A 15123-nucleotide genomic window follows, 5' to 3' on the forward strand; every position below is an offset into this window, starting at 1 on the left:
ATCACTGAATAAATCAGTATCTAATAATTGGTCTTTTCTACCTTATTCTACCTTAAGTGCTTTTTGAACCCGCTGCCCACCTGCCTGCTGGTCTAGAAATGCTACGCCACTCCCTTCCCCCACTGCACAGCTACACTGTAGTTCTTCCTTGGGCGCTACGCCCTTTTAATTAAGTCTACGCCCTTTCACTTCATCTTCACGAAGTCTACACAATGCCTCAGGTTATTTCTGAAGCTTCATGCTTGCTTGTCTGTTTGTTTCTCTCGGTGTAACCTTGGCTGTCCTGGACTTCCTCCGTAGACCAGGCTGGAACTCACAGAGAGCCACCTGCCTCTGCCTCCCAGAAGGCAGGGGTTGGTTACAAGTGTGTGCCGCTGCACCCCGCTTTTGAAGCTTCGTCTCAAATTTCATGGCTCTTACATTTACTATCATTCACACAGCTCTTACAGTCATTCCAGCTTGCCAAATGAGCATCTTTTAAAAAAAGTCAATGGTCGCTGGGCGGTGGTGGTACCTGCCTTTGATCTCAGCACTCAGGAGGCAAAGGCAGGTGATCTTTGGGAATTGGAGGCCAGCCTGTTCTACCGAATGAGTTCCCGGACAGCCAGGGCTACACAGAGAAACCCTGTCTCAGAAAACAAACAAACAAACAAAACAAAAAACAGTACTAGTACTAGAGTAGAACAAATCAAAGCACATTTCGTCTCCCTTTGGACACGTCACTTCTGTGCTTAGAACTGTGTCACAGGTTGATCAGGAAGGTATTCAGTTTTTTGTTGTGTTTGTTTTTTGTCTCTTCTGTGTGGATTCCTATACCATCAGGATGAGAGAGGGAGCACGGCTGGGTTTTGTTCTTTCAGTAAGGAACAGTTTGAGCGCTTATGTTACACCAGACAACCACAGTCCTGACCAACCTATGCTCCACTCCTGCTTTGCTGGGCAAGTGTCTGCTCAGATTCCTACTCCCAGCTAAGCGACTGGACTTAGAGGTTGGGGGCTTCGGGAATGAAACAGTGGTGAGGGCAGGGTCTGTACAAATTGGGGTAATGCCCTTATGAAAGGGACCCCAGAGAGAGCGAGCCCTGGCTGTTTTCCATGAGAGATTACCAAGGAAACGCACTGCACGGATGATGCTCACCAGCCTGGCACTCTGCTTACTCCTTCTTGGACTTCCCCAGCTTCCGGAAAGGTTATAAATAAATTTCTTTTGTCTCCTAAGCTCATGGCCTTTTGTTCATATACCTGCAGATGTTCCAAAACTGACCGAAGAATACACTGCATCACCGCTCACAAGAGGCTGAGCTACACAAAGCAGTTTCCAACCATTATCCAACGATATCCCTAAGAAGTCTAACTCTTGCACAACAGCCTCGGGGGTTTACTCACACTCAGGAGGGAGGGATAATTCAACATCTTGACTCTTCCCACTCTGGCCTTCTCCCCACCTCACAGAATCACACTGGCAACTGGCAAAGTAAAACGCCTGAAAGAGAGCCTTGAGTCTGCGATCTTTATCTGAGAGTAATGAATCGAAACTGAAAAGTCACCCGCGGGCTCATTTGAACCTGGGGATCTACCTTCCAGAAATCCCAGCGTCACACCTGAGTTTCCCAACAGTGTTTCCAGGGCTGGAGTCACCACGCCGGCTCATCACTTCCTTATATCTGGGCATTACCAGTCTCTTTTTCTGATCTTTCACCCTCAGCACCCTAAACCCCATTTAAAAGCAAAGCATGAGTCACTTTTGTCAGGTGTCAAAAACATTCCCAGTGAGTCGCTCTGATGTCCACAACATGCAAAGCCTACCACATCTGATGATTACCTAAATCTGGCGTGGCAAAAAGGGCGTAACGAAAGAAAAAAAAAAATCAATGCTTGGAAAGCATCCTCCTTATTTGTCGCTTTGGGGACAGCGGGTTCCCGACTTGGGAATGAGATGCCAGCGGCGCTGGGTCACCTCACACAACCCCAAGACCAAGCCCAGGGAGACACAGGCAGGCCCGGATCTTGGCAGAAGCCGGCTCTGGGAGAAGGGACACGCCCGCAGGCATCCCGGACCCCTTACCTCTCTTGTCCAGCAGCCACATGAACGCGAAGCAGGGCAGAAAGCCGATGGGCCCCCACAGTACCAGCAGCGCGATGTCCCATCCCGAGAAGCCGTAGGCCTGGCGCGCCGAGTTCTGGATGGGGCCCCAGGTGTTCCAGACCAGGCCCTGGGCGAACGCGAGCAGCGAGAACAGCAGCAGCACCAGCCAGCGGCGCCCGTACACCCTCCCGGGGCCCGGGCCTGCCGCGGGCAGCACGGCCGCCGCCTCCCGACCCCTGCGCGAAGCCCCGGGCGCAGGCCCGAGCCCCGGCCCCAGCAGCGGCTGCCGCTCCTCCTCCTCCTCGCTGCTCCAGCCGGAGCCCATGGCGACGCCGCCCGCCGGCCCTGCCCGACGCGTCCCGGTGGCGGCCGCAGACCAGCCGGGAGCTGGCTGGGCGGGTGGAGCCGGAGCCGGAGCCGCTCTGGTCCTCGGCCTCCCGGCCGCGTCTGCTGCGCCTGCGCCGCCCGAGCCCGAGGGGAGGAGGCGAGGCAGGGTCCACCCTGCTCGCTGGGAGCACGGGAACGCCCCGAGAGAGAGGCTGGGGGTCGCTCCGGAGCCCCTAGCAATGGGAAGGGTGGAGGAACGCGGCCGGCTGGGAGGCTGAGCCAGTCACTCGCCGGTTGCTGGAGGAAGTGCCCAAGTTTACATCACGTGCCTAATAAACAACCCGATGACCTCAGGTCACTCATCCCGACGCTCGCTTCTATATTAGGCTCACTTGTGTTTTTATTAGGGTTTTACCTGCAGAAATGATGGGGGGCAGGATATTGAGGAGCAGGAAGGTCATGAAAACCCATTCGGTTTTGTGTGTGTCCCGGGAGATTAGCAACTAGCCCGTTTTCATTCATACCCGTGAGTCTTTCCACCCACTTTGTCACGCAAAAGGGGTAAACAATAAGGATTAGGCTAACTCTGGAAGGCAGTAACCGAGATCTGCCTCCTGCTGGTGTTCACCAGACGAAACAAACAGAGAAGCTGAGGGTGGTGCATCTCAGACAGGCATTTGTTTGTTCTAATGTACAAACCCAGAACCCTGACAGCTGTCTGTGTTCCTGAAAAAAAAAAAACAAAAACATTACATTTAAGCATTTTCCGAGTCTCCGGCTCGGAAAATGAGTCACGGGGAACGCCTGCAAGGGACACTGCCTGAGGTTCCCGTATTCCTAGGCTGCTAGGAAAACCAGCTGGAGGGACGGACGCTAAAGAGACCAGCAAGGTGAAGGAGCCGGCGCGCCAGCCCGGCGTCTCCTAAAACCGCGGGTCCCTCTAGAGAAAGAGGAGAATCAGGAAGGAAGCCAAAGGGTTGAAGACAGAGGCACCCCTGCCCAGCCCACGTGCACGGCGCCTCGCAGCATCCAGAGAGCAAAACAAACCGGCGTGGCCACGCCCAGCGCCGTCACGTGGCCGCGGGAGCGCCGGTTCCGGCGGAGGCGGAGGCTCCTTCCTGTGTGGAGACGGCCGATTCCGGCGGTCCCTCTGCTCCCGCGCCGCCTCCTTCCTCGGCGCGGTCACCATGGCAGCAGACGGCCGGGGGGACGCTCTGGGGAACTGCGCGAGGATAGCTGTTGGCGAGGGAGGTAAGCGGCGGTCAGGGAGTCCGGGGTGGCCCGGCCGTGCGGAGCTCCGGCCCGGGGTCTCTCACGCTGTGTGGTAGGCCGTGCGGAAAGTGACTTGTTTGTGGCGAACGTGACTTCTCATTACGCTGCGCGCGCCGTCTTGGTGTTCCTGTAGGGGGACAGATGCCGCCGTGGGAGTCGGAAGTTGCTCTGAGTCCTCCGGGCTAGCTAGCCCGTGAGGGAGCTTTGCGGTGACTCCCCGTTGTCTGCCTTGCATTTCCAGGACAAATGCAGATGTAGACCACCGGAGCTTTTGATGAAGGTCTCTGGGGGGAGGCCGCCGGACTTGCGCACCAGGTGTTTTTACTTGCCAATTTTTACTGCCTCAAATCATTCTTTTTTCTTTTTTTTTTTTCCAAGCCACTATTTTATTCCTCTCCTGTCTCTTCACCAGCTGCAAAAGTGACACTTCCTTACTCAAAATTCCTTAATAATTTGTACTGTGCTTAGTATCTAGACTAAAAATCCAAGCTGCAAACCATGGCCTGCACAAATCTTTGATCTGGGGTCTTCTGATGTGTCTAAGCAGCATCTCTTCTGTTTGTTCGTTCTTCAATTAAATTAAAACGTTTAACTAGCCATGACATTTTTTTTTACGGCATTTTCGTATCTACTTGACTTTGGTTGACTCCTCTTTCCTTCATACTTCTTTCACCCACCTCCCAGCCTCTTCTCCATCCTAGTCTGCACCCTTCCATTCCCAGCATTCTCCTTTCTTCTTTCATTATACCTGTTCTGTTCTCTCCACCTCCTTCCCTTAATGCCTCCTTTCCCCCCTGTTTTATGGGTCCCTTTCTAGTTCTCTTGCTTCTATCCACACTCAGATAAATAGGTAGGTAGGTGTATGGGTAGATAGAAAAAAATTGATAGATTATATATATGTATATATAATCTGTATATGTATATATAACCTTGAAGTTAAGGTCTGCATTTATTATAATCTCAAGTACCATCCACTTCTCTTATTTATTTTAAAGGTAATTTTTTTATATTTTTATATTACATTTTATTTACTTTGTATCCCAGCTGTAGCCCCCTCCCTTGTCCCCTCCCTGTCCCCTCCCAATCCCACACTCCCTCCCTCCTCTCCTCCCATACCCCTTTCCGAGTCCACTGATAGGGGAGGTCCTCCTCCCCCTTCCATCTGACCCTAGCCTATCAGGTCTCATCCCATCCACTTTCATGATTTTAGTTTTCATTATGACTGAATAAAAGTCCATTGTGTATACATGCTATATATATATTTGTTTTGTTTTGAGATAGGGTTTCTCTGTGTAGCCCTGGCTGGCCTGGAATTCAAAGCTATCCATCTGCCTCTACTTCCCAAGTGCTGAAACTAAAGGTATGCACCACCACTTCCCAGCTTTTATACACAGTATCTTTTATCTAGTCAGGAATTCATGGACATCTGGGCTGATGTCATTTCCTTGCTGTTGTGAGTAGAGCAGCATTGAACATGGTCGTACAGCCAACCTTGTAATAAGATACAGAGTCCTTACTGTACAGGAGTGGTACAGTGGGATATCTTGTAGCTATGTCCAGTACCTGGACTTTAAAAAAAAACAGTTAGTTTTTGAAGAGGTTTCATTGTGGGTGTAATATGATCAGATTGAAGTTTAGAAAGATCATTCTGGCTGAAGGATACCATATAAATTAGAAGGAAATAGAGTAGACAACGAGGTACTTAATCCTTCTGGGCCTATTTTATGTAATGCACAATTTTGTGAAAATTGAAGATAATGCATATAGCTAACCTGTAGTGTCTGGCAGGAATTAGATATCTAAGAATAACAGCCTTTTTTTTTTTTTTTTTTTTGTAACAGCAAGTGCTGGGAGTGGCGGTGTGGGTCACTGGTGGAGTGCTTTGGCACCAGGTTCAATTCCCAGCACCGCTAACAGGGAAAAAAGAAAGTGTTGGCATTAGTGACAACTGAAGTGAGCAAAGAAATCAGAGATGTTTATTTTCCAGCCTGAAAAGCGAGGTGTAAATTAGTGTGCAGTGGGACCTTATTTCAGCCCATTTGTGTTTAACCCAGGGTCCTAAAGTTCTGGACACTCCACAGTCACTGGAAGTCAACCTGAGACAGTGACTCTGATGCCAGTGAAGATTAAAGGCACACACTCTTCTCGGAGTATGCAAAAGTGGAAGCAAGCTTTCTTAGGAAAAATTGCTGAAAAGTGAGTGTGGGAAGGTTTCCAAGGGAGGGAAAAGCTGTTGAATTCCTTTGCCCGGGGATCTTTAGAGGACCATGGCTATAGCTGGACAAAGGCTGAGGTAATCTCTATTGATGTTGGTTGGTTCTTGGCACTATCAGGGGCTGAACCAATAGAGAGCCTACAGCACCTGTGCTTACCCCCACCTCACCCAGACCTGCCCAGGGAGCTGCTCATGCGCTGCCTACACAGTTAGGGGCAGTTGAAGCCCCCTCTGTAATCTTTGATTTTGGCTTTGTTAGTGCCCAACCTTGACTGCTTGCTAGCTGTTACTTGCTGGCATTACTCCCTTCTGATATTGCAGATGTCTTAAATGCTGTTAATGATATATGCTAGCTCTCTTTATTTTCATGGATACCAAGAAGTAGCTGCATCTGTTCTGAGTTAGCTCCTTGTTTATGGAGTGGTCTGGGGTCTCTTTGCTGAAATAGATTGAGGCTTCTTGTTACAAGACACCCTTACTTCCACTGTAATCTGTTACAATTAGCTGCATTAGAAGAAGAATATAAAAAAGAGCTGGGCGCAGAGGCACATGCCTGTGATCCCAGCACTTGGGGAAAGCAGAGGCAGGTGGATCGCTGTGAGTTTCAAGCCAGCATGGTCTACAGAGTGAGTCCAGAACAGCCAGGGCTTCACAGAGAAACCCTGTCTCATAATACTATATATATATATATATATATATACACATCTATATATTATATGTTATATATATGTGTGTGTAAAAGGACAGTCATGCTGCACATTGGCTATCTCATAACCAGCAACAGGCCTTCTTGTCTTCCTCAATCCTTTAGAGCATGCCATGTTAACCTTTAATGTTTCTTTTAACCCAAGCCTATGTAAGCAGCATGCAGTTTCATTAGAGGCCCTCTTCCTTACTGCTCACAGAGAGCCAACTCAGCATTAGAGACAAGAAGACTGCTGGGAGCAAAGTTAGGTTTTCATCTGAACGGGTGACATTTAGGTACCAGAGTGGGATGCAAAAGAGCTTATCAAGCATACAACTGAGCAAAAGGAGATATTTGTTTACTTGTTTTTCAACATTCACATACCATAAAATCCATTCTTTTAACATGTATAAAGCAGTGGTTTTTAGTATGTTCCCAAGGTTGTCCAGCCGTTTGTCACCGTCAAAACATCTTCATCATTTCCCACAGTCATCCCTTGGCAGTCACTCCCTATTCCCCTTTTGCCTGAGCTCCAGGTAACCTCTCCTCTCCATCTCTGTAGATTTACCTATTCTGGACATTTCCTTTAAGTGTGCTACTCTGTGTGTGGTGTTTAATGTCCAGTGTCTTTCCTATAACTGTTTATGTAATACATGCTGATGTATGCCTGCAGGTTGATCAAGCACATTTTGTTTATCCTTTCATCAGTTGGAGGCTATTAGGATCATTTCTACTTTTTGCAAATTAATAACAAACATTATTAGCAAATAGTACACCTGTAAGCATTCACATGTGTGTGCATGTGTTGTACGCATGTGAATGTGCTTTCAGTTTTCGTAGATGTAAACTATTGCTCGATCATTAGTAACTCTATTTTCACCTTTTCGGAAAATCATTGGTTCTTAATCTGAAGTTATAAGTAGCAGTAAAAAACTGATGGAAGTATGGTCGTGCCTCACAGAAAAATGTAGCCTGTATGTGCATCTTTGCAGGTAGCCTTCAATTTCATAGAAAAGAACAGTTCGAATTCTCTCTTTAGAACTTTGAACCCTGTTTTAAACTGTCACCTCCAGAAACATTGAGAATGAAACACACTTATTATAAAGTAAGCCAGATCCTTCTGTTAGAAAGGGCTTTACCTTCAATCAGACAAGGCAAAAAGGAACAAAAGGTTTTTAAGAATACACATATTACTTAATTCCAAGCAAAAAAGCAAATATATTTAGTATGAAGATGAATGCAGTGGTCCTAGAAAGTTTGTTTGTTTGTTTGTTTGTTTGTTTGTTTGTTTTTTAAAAACTTGCCACCATCTTGTTATCAGGAAACATTTGATATACATTATAAACAGACCCCTGCTGTGTACAGTGTGGAAAAAGACAGCCTTACCTTAAAATAGCTTTAAGTGTTATCAACTTGAAGGGAAAGGGATGTAGACTTTTTGAGAGAGGGGGTTATAGTGGAAGATATACTCACAAGGAGAGATGCAACTAGTCATAAGAATCTACACGTGCAGAGCTTGGGGAACTGAAGGAGAAAGAGCTTCTAGTTCTGTCTAGTTTATACCAGCTCAACACAAGCCAGTGTTATCTGAAAGAAGGGAACCTCAATTGAGAAAATGCCTCCAGAAGCTCCTACTCTGAGACATTCTTAATCAGTGATTGATGTGGGAGGGCTAAGCCCACTGTGGGTGGTGCCATCCCTGGGCTGGTGGTCCCGGATTCTACGAGGAAGCAGGCTGAACAAGCCATGGGGAGCAAGCCAGGAGGCAGCACCCCTCCATGGCCCCTGCATCAGCTCCTGCCTCCAGGGTCCTTTCCTGTTGGAGTTCCTGTCCTGACTTCCTTCAGTGATGGACTAGGATGTGGAAGTGTAGGTCAGACCCCTTCCCAGGTTGCTGTTGGTGATGGTGTTTCATGTCAGCAGCAGTAACCCTAAGACACTACTACAAAACAGATTTTGTCCATGCTTTCTGGAGTAATTTCTCAAAGTTTAAATAGTTGGATATGGGAATGAGTGGAAGAAATGACGAGGTGGAAGTGAGAACACTAAGTCTGCAGGGTAGAGGGCTTGGACTGCAGAGACTGATTTTACGAAGGGTGGAGGTAGCGACAGAATGCAAAGATCCTCCTGGAAACTGTGTTGAGGCCATAGAAAAAGCAGAGTGAGGGCTGGAGAGATGGCTCAGAGGTTAAGAGCACCGTCTGCTCCTCTAAAGGTCCTGGGCTCAATTCCCAGCAACCGTATGGTGGCTCACAACCATCTATAATAAGAACTGCTGCCCTGAGGCACACATGCAGGCAGAATACTGTATAAATAATAAATCTAAGAAAGAAAGAGAGGAAAGAAAGGAAGGAAGGAAGGAAGGAAGGAAGGAAGGAAGGAAGGAAGGAAAAGAGAAAAGAGAAGGAAGGAAGAAAGCAGAGTGAAAATATAAATGTTGAAGGGTGAAAAGGGAAGTCATGGGTTTCAGGCTTCTCAGAAAAACAACAAAGCACCACAGAAATGGGGACATGGAGAAGGTTTGGGGGCGCTGAGGATAAAGTTTGGAATGGTTGCTCAAAGGTCGTGGGGCAGTTAGAATACAGCTACCTGGGTGAATTGCGTGGTGCAGGAGAGGCTAGTGAGGCGAGCATGAAACTGGAACTGAGGCTGGTCTGGTCATGCTCGGTGGAGCATTATTCAAAAGGCTTATAAATCTGACCGCTTTTAACACCTCCTATGAGAGGAACCACACAGTACAACTTTGTGGCCTGCTTGTTTCTAGTAATGTTGTGTCTTTGGTTTTTCAGGCTGAACGACACACTCATTCAGCCTGGCTCCCAGTGTTAGCTGTTACAGTAGTGCTGCTGGAAGCACCGATGCCGGTGTCTGTTCAACTGTTGACTATCTTTCATTTAACAATTAAAAAAAGACCATGGCAAAATGACATTTACTTTCAGTTGTAGCATATCTGCTTAGAAGCATCTGGAATCGGATCAGAATATTTTGGGGGAGATTTTGAAGATACTGTGAAGCATTTGGAAAGAGCATTAGTATTTGAGATTCCTTTCTTTCTAGTGTTTCAGTCTGATTTATAATGCGAATTTACTTTTCCTTGTTTAAAGTTCAAAACAGGTATCAATTTTGAATTTGTTAGTTTTGGTTGTGAGCCAGATTTTTGGGTTCACATATGTGTGTGTGTTGTACATGTGTGTACATATGTTTGTTCCCATCTATGTGTGTGCACGAGTAAGTGTGTGCACACACACTGGCATGTAGGTGCAGGTCTGAGATTCTACCAGACTTCCTCCTCCATGAATCTCTACTTTACATACTGAGACAGGGTCTCCCATTGAACCCAGCGCCTGCTGTTGAGCTAGTCTGGTTAGTCAGCTCGCTTGGGGAATTCCATGTCTGCGGCTCTGGGCTGGGATGCCCTGTGTGCCTTCTGGGGACCTGAGCTGTGGTCCTCACGCTTGCATGGCAAGCACTTCACCTACTGAGCCATCTCCCCAGCCCCTAATGAGCCAGTTTTTGAGAAGGCAGCAAAGTTTCTGGGACATCTGAGGAAGAGTTACGAAGTGAAACATGGGAAAAGGCCTGTCTCTGACTCATGTATCCACCCCAAGCTCTGCAATGGTTAAGCTGTAACCGCCTGGACATTAAAATGTGGTGTTTCTTCAGTAGCAAAAGACCACCTTGATCCTTGAATTTCCCAAGAGTTATGCCCATTGATCTTTTTTGTTGTTGTTTTTTGAGACAGGATCTCACTGTGTATCCCTGGCTGGCCTAGACCTCCCTACATGGACAGGCTGGTCTCAAACTCACAGAGATGTGCCTGCTTCAGCCTCCTGAGTTGCTGGGATTAAAGTTGCGCACCTCCACATGTGGCCAACTACTGTTACTCGAGCATTATGTTACCTTTTTAGGAGAACTTTGTCAGGTTTATTGACCTTTCAAAGTGATACCTACAAAATGAAAGAAAAAAAGTCTTTGTACAAGTTTCCTCTGCACTCCTTTGTACTAATACAGCACTTTATTTGCTTCTGTGTCAGACAGGGTCTTGTAGGCCAAGCGTTTAGAAAACTGACAGTCATCCACCTTCACCTCCTTCACCTGAGTGCTGGGATTACAGCCCATTTCAGTCATTTCATTAGATGAGTCTGTCAGGTTTTTAGACCTGGCTTAAATGATGGTTGCCTTTTGTCCTAATAGCTCCTGTTGAAATGGTTTAAAATTTCACACATGTGTAATAGTTGTCAGATTGAAGAGACTGCCATACATGAATTTATTTCAGAAATCTTCCTACGCCAGGGTTTTTTGTTATTGTTGTTGTGTTTTTTAAATCCTGTTGGGTTATTCTGAGGATTTCTCTATTGAAACTTTTATGACACCTTCTGTACATTTTTATTATTTATAATTTTTTCATTTGTATTTTCTAACGAGAGAGACAGATTATTTTTAATTTCAGGAGCTTTGTTAGAGTCTATCCGTATCTGGAGAATCTTCTGAAAATCTTGGTGAATGTTCTTTATTCTCATCTTATTCTAAATTTTAGATACAAACCCAAGACAGATATTAATTACTAACACGATGTAACCATGAAATTCAGAAGAATTGGGTTTCAAAGTATCTTATGCTTTGCATGATTTTTTTTTTTTTTTTAGCTACTGATAATGTCAGTTCACTCCTTCATGATGTTTCAGCTGTCCTAAAGAATTAGTAGTAACCAGGCTACAGCAAATACACTAAATATGCTGGCCTTTTTCTTTTCTGCTGTTGCTGTGTTGAATATGCTGTGTTTGAAGGAAGACTGGGTGATGGCACCACATCTGGATCAGTGATCTGTTTCTTCTCAGCAGGTTCTAAACCATCTAGTTAAAAATCCCTGCTTGCAAGCCTGGACGTAAACACATTTACCCTTTAAGGGCTGTTGAGGTTACTTCAGAATCTTTACAGCTCTTTGCACATATTCCTGGCATGTAATGACTGGGTATATCCCTAGGCTATTTAATTAATAGGCTGTAGCCTTACATCCTTCTCTAAAGGAAATCTTGAGACTTAAACTCGCAAGTTTAATGGCCCAGTTCATTGTTGATCAGAAGCCAAATGAGTTTTATCTCACAACCAACTGATTGTTGATTTCATTGTAGGCCTGAAATTCTGTAATGTGTGCTAGTTTTCTATTATGGTAACCATCTGATTGCTTTTTGTTGTTGCTGTTGTTTTTCTTTACACACATTTAATCGCAGTTTTCATTCACTTGGCAAATGACTGTTGTGTATACCAGTCACTGGAGCAGATGCTTCCTCAGCAAAGTTTGGTTTGGGTGGTCTTCCATTAACTCATTGCTGGGCTATCTGAGATTTTTTAGATTGTAGCAATAAAGGTATTTTAAAAGAACCCAGTGGGTCAATTTTTTTGAAGCTGTTTTGTCAAAACAGTGTTCTTGTATTAGTAATGTCTGAGTATGTGTTTGTAGAAACGGAGCCGGGTGTATCACCCAAACGGGAGAACGGTTTGTGGGGCATTCAAAACTGTGATTTGTTGGCTCTGGTTAAAAGAAAGGGAGTGAGTCAGCCCCTACCCTGGAAGCACCAGTACATCTGATCATCTTTGCCCTTTAAAATTCTAGAAGCATAATGGTCAAAGGTTGAATGTTTTATACCACATTAGAACTGAAAAATGCTACAGTGCGTCAGACCAGCCATGATTTATCTGGTCTAAGCCACAAAGGGAGACTAAGGTTGTCTCTGAAAGTGTCCTTGCCTGAAACAGCAAAGTGTTCCTCCAACCATGAACTATTAATAACTGGAGTCTTGACTCTAAAGGTTTATTGTCATACAAAAGCATTAGGAGGTAGAAGTTTGCTGGTGCTGGTGAAATGGCACAAAGGTGGACATTTGCATTTTTTGGGCAAATTTTGCAGTTAACTTTTATGTCTCATGCTGTCTGTTAAGTATGTTTTCCAGGCAAAATAGGTATAGGAGAGGAGGGCAAATAAGGGTCAAAATGCTGACTCAGGAGCTTGCATACATAAGCAAAACATATATGTGTGAACACACATGTGTACATTCACACACATAAATCTTTGTCATCAATGTCTGTACAGAAGTCTGACTTTTTTTTTTTTAACCATTTGTCCTCATGCAGAGTTCTGTTGACAAGAGGGAGTAGTATGTAGCTCAGTGGTGGAGTATTTACCCAGCAAGCACAGGGTTCTGGTTTCAGTGCCCAGTACTGAAAAGGCAAACTTCAGGAAGAGAAGACTAGGCATTGTATAGTCTCTACCGCAGGTATAGCATGCCCCCACCCTGTAATTGTTCCGCAGACATTCCTGTCTTCCCCAAAATACGTGTGGATTAGTACCTGTGAATTGACCTTGAGATTTCCTAGACCTGTTCTTTCAGGTCACATTCTCTATGCTGTCTAGAGATCTGTCAGCTTCAGAAAAAGAGGGTAATCAGAAAAGGAGAGAGCAGCAATTCACAAAATGCCTCAATTAGATTGGACTGTAGGGAATTTTTTGATTAGTGATTAATGTGGGAGGGGCTCGCCCACCTGGGCAGGTGGTCCTGGTTGTATTAAGAAAGCAAACTGAGCAAGCCAGTGGGCAGCCTTCCTCCACAACCTCTACTTCAACTCCTTCCAGGCTTGTGTCAGGAGAACCCTGACTTCCGTCAATGATGGGCTGTGTAAGCAACGTGAACCCTTTCCTCCCCAAATTGCTTTTGGACAAGATGTTTATCACAGTGATAGGAAGCAAACTAGGACATTTCTCTCTCACTGTCCTCCTCCCCCTTTCTTCCTCTCTCCCCTTCCCCCTCTGTTTCTCTCCCTTCCTCCCACTGTCTTTGCAGTTTTCAGCCTTAGGTCAGGTTCTCATTCTCTGGAAGTAGGGTTGTGCATTGTGAAGAACGTTAAGCTTGCAATGAGCCCTAATCAGTTTATTTGTCGTTGGCTAATTCATTTACATCTAAGTTTCCATTTTATCCTTTGGCAATGGAAATAAAATATTTTCTCAGTGTTTTATAGGCTTCTTAGAAGAGCAGATGGACACTGTAAATATATGATATAATGATGGTGGTGTTCAAAGCCACTCTTTAGCTTCCCAACAAAACAAATGGCTGCATGTGATTTCTCTTTGTGGCAGAAGCTTCAGTTCTCCCTTCCGGCTGCACCTTCCTCCCAGCCCACGGCTCTGGTTGAAATGGTCTTTGATATGTTCGTATTTCTCCAACTCTACCATCACGGCCTGACTCATTGAAACCTTTTGTTTAGAACTTTGCATTCCTCGCTTGGCTTTTGTATTAACTGTGAGTCAGTTCTACCTTGTTCTCCTTAATTATCTCACATTTCTATACTTTTCTACAAAGCTCTTATTTTTATTTTTTAGTATATACAATATGCCATGTGGTTTCCATGTCATAATTTGGTGAGTGGTTTGGGGACATTAGATATCCACACTTTTAGCTGCTATAGTATGCTACTAATTTTTGTGTACTTGTATGCTTCATACATATATGTGAAGCCTATTATTTTTGTTAGAGTAATTTTTGTGGCATGAGTTATGTGAGTTAGTGCGATATGGTTCTTTGAGACTGTGGTTTCATGTCCCAGTTATTTCCCAAAGCACGGTTCTAATTTCTGTGTGTGAGCATAGAGTGTAAGTATATTGTTTCTTTGTTGTTGTTTGAGAAGGGTCTCCCAGTGCAGCCTTGGCCAGCCTGGAACTCAAAGAGATCTACCTGCACCTGCCTCCTGAGTGCTGGGTCCTTCCTTTTCTAGTGTTGAGCCTAGGGTCTACCTCCTGCTGGGCAAGTAGTCTAGCCTGATATACAGCCAGCTCTATTATACACCTTTTTTTATCATAGGGATCAAAAATACAGCTTTGTCATACTGATTGCTCGATTGGAAAACAGCAGGTATAAAGAAAGGACCTTGACTTTTCCTCCTCTTCCTAAAACTAGGAAGTAAGACTCCCAGTGGAAAGGTATCTTCTTGTACTAAGGGAAGAAAGGGAAAAGGGAGTCATTCTTATAACCAGAGATGGCAGGCAACACTGAGAAGTCTGGATAAGCAAACTTGTTAAGTCACTATTATCTTTCAGTCACTTTCTTCAGTCACTGCCCTCGTCCAGACTCCTTTATCGCCTCCTTTTTTCACAGCTCACTTTTCTGTCCTACCTGCTGACTAAGCATCATGCTCTAAGTCCTGTGGATCTTCATTTTCCTATAAGGGTTCCTAGGCACATGTAAAATTTACTAAAATCTGAATGTTTTTTTCACATTAACTTGCCATGTAATTTTCTAACCAAAGACCCATAGGGCGGAAAAGAAATTTCACCTTCTCTATAATAGTCTAACGAAACTTTAAAAGTGTATTATTGATGTTAGTCTTGGTGGTGGTGGTGGTGTGTCTGGGTGTGTGTGTATATATGCAAATGTGCAGAGATGTAAGGAGGATGTATGTGTCTTGTGTATATCTCTCTGCATTGATCCTTTGAGTGAGCCAGCTCACTGAGTCTGGACGTAGACTACCACACACATGCACACATGG

The 15123-nt window shown here is 45.2% G+C and overlaps 2 protein-coding genes across 4 annotated transcripts in view; one reads left to right on the forward strand and one right to left on the reverse strand.

Moving 5' to 3' along the window:
- Slc49a4 (solute carrier family 49 member 4) overlaps positions 1-2723 on the reverse strand; it is a 72287-nt gene extending 69564 nt beyond the window's left edge. The window contains exon 1 of one of the 2 annotated variants that reach the window (XM_021634644.2): positions 2066-2721. In XM_021634644.2, coding sequence (XP_021490319.2) covers positions 2066-2411 — 346 coding nt within the window. In that variant the 5' untranslated portion in view covers positions 2412-2721. Of the gene's footprint in view, positions 1-2065 lie in introns of both variants that reach the window. The other variant, XM_060370322.1, reaches the window with a different exon arrangement.
- A 674-nt stretch (positions 2724-3397) lies between these two features.
- The window catches only part of Hspbap1 (HSPB1 associated protein 1), a 48842-nt gene continuing 37116 nt past the window's right edge, over positions 3398-15123 (forward strand). Inside the window, exons 1-2 of one of the 2 annotated variants that reach the window (XM_060370323.1) lie at positions 3512-3664; positions 5740-5881. Coding sequence is in view for 1 of the 2 variants with exons in the window: in XM_021634642.2 (XP_021490317.1) it covers positions 3601-3664 (64 nt within the window). In the remaining variant the exon portion in view is untranslated. Of the gene's footprint in view, positions 3665-5739; positions 5882-15123 lie in introns of both variants that reach the window. The other variant, XM_021634642.2, reaches the window with a different exon arrangement.

The sequence above is a fragment of the Meriones unguiculatus genome, chromosome 17 (genome assembly GCF_030254825.1).
Source record: "Meriones unguiculatus strain TT.TT164.6M chromosome 17, Bangor_MerUng_6.1, whole genome shotgun sequence".
Lineage (NCBI taxonomy): Eukaryota > Metazoa > Chordata > Mammalia > Rodentia > Muridae > Meriones > Meriones unguiculatus.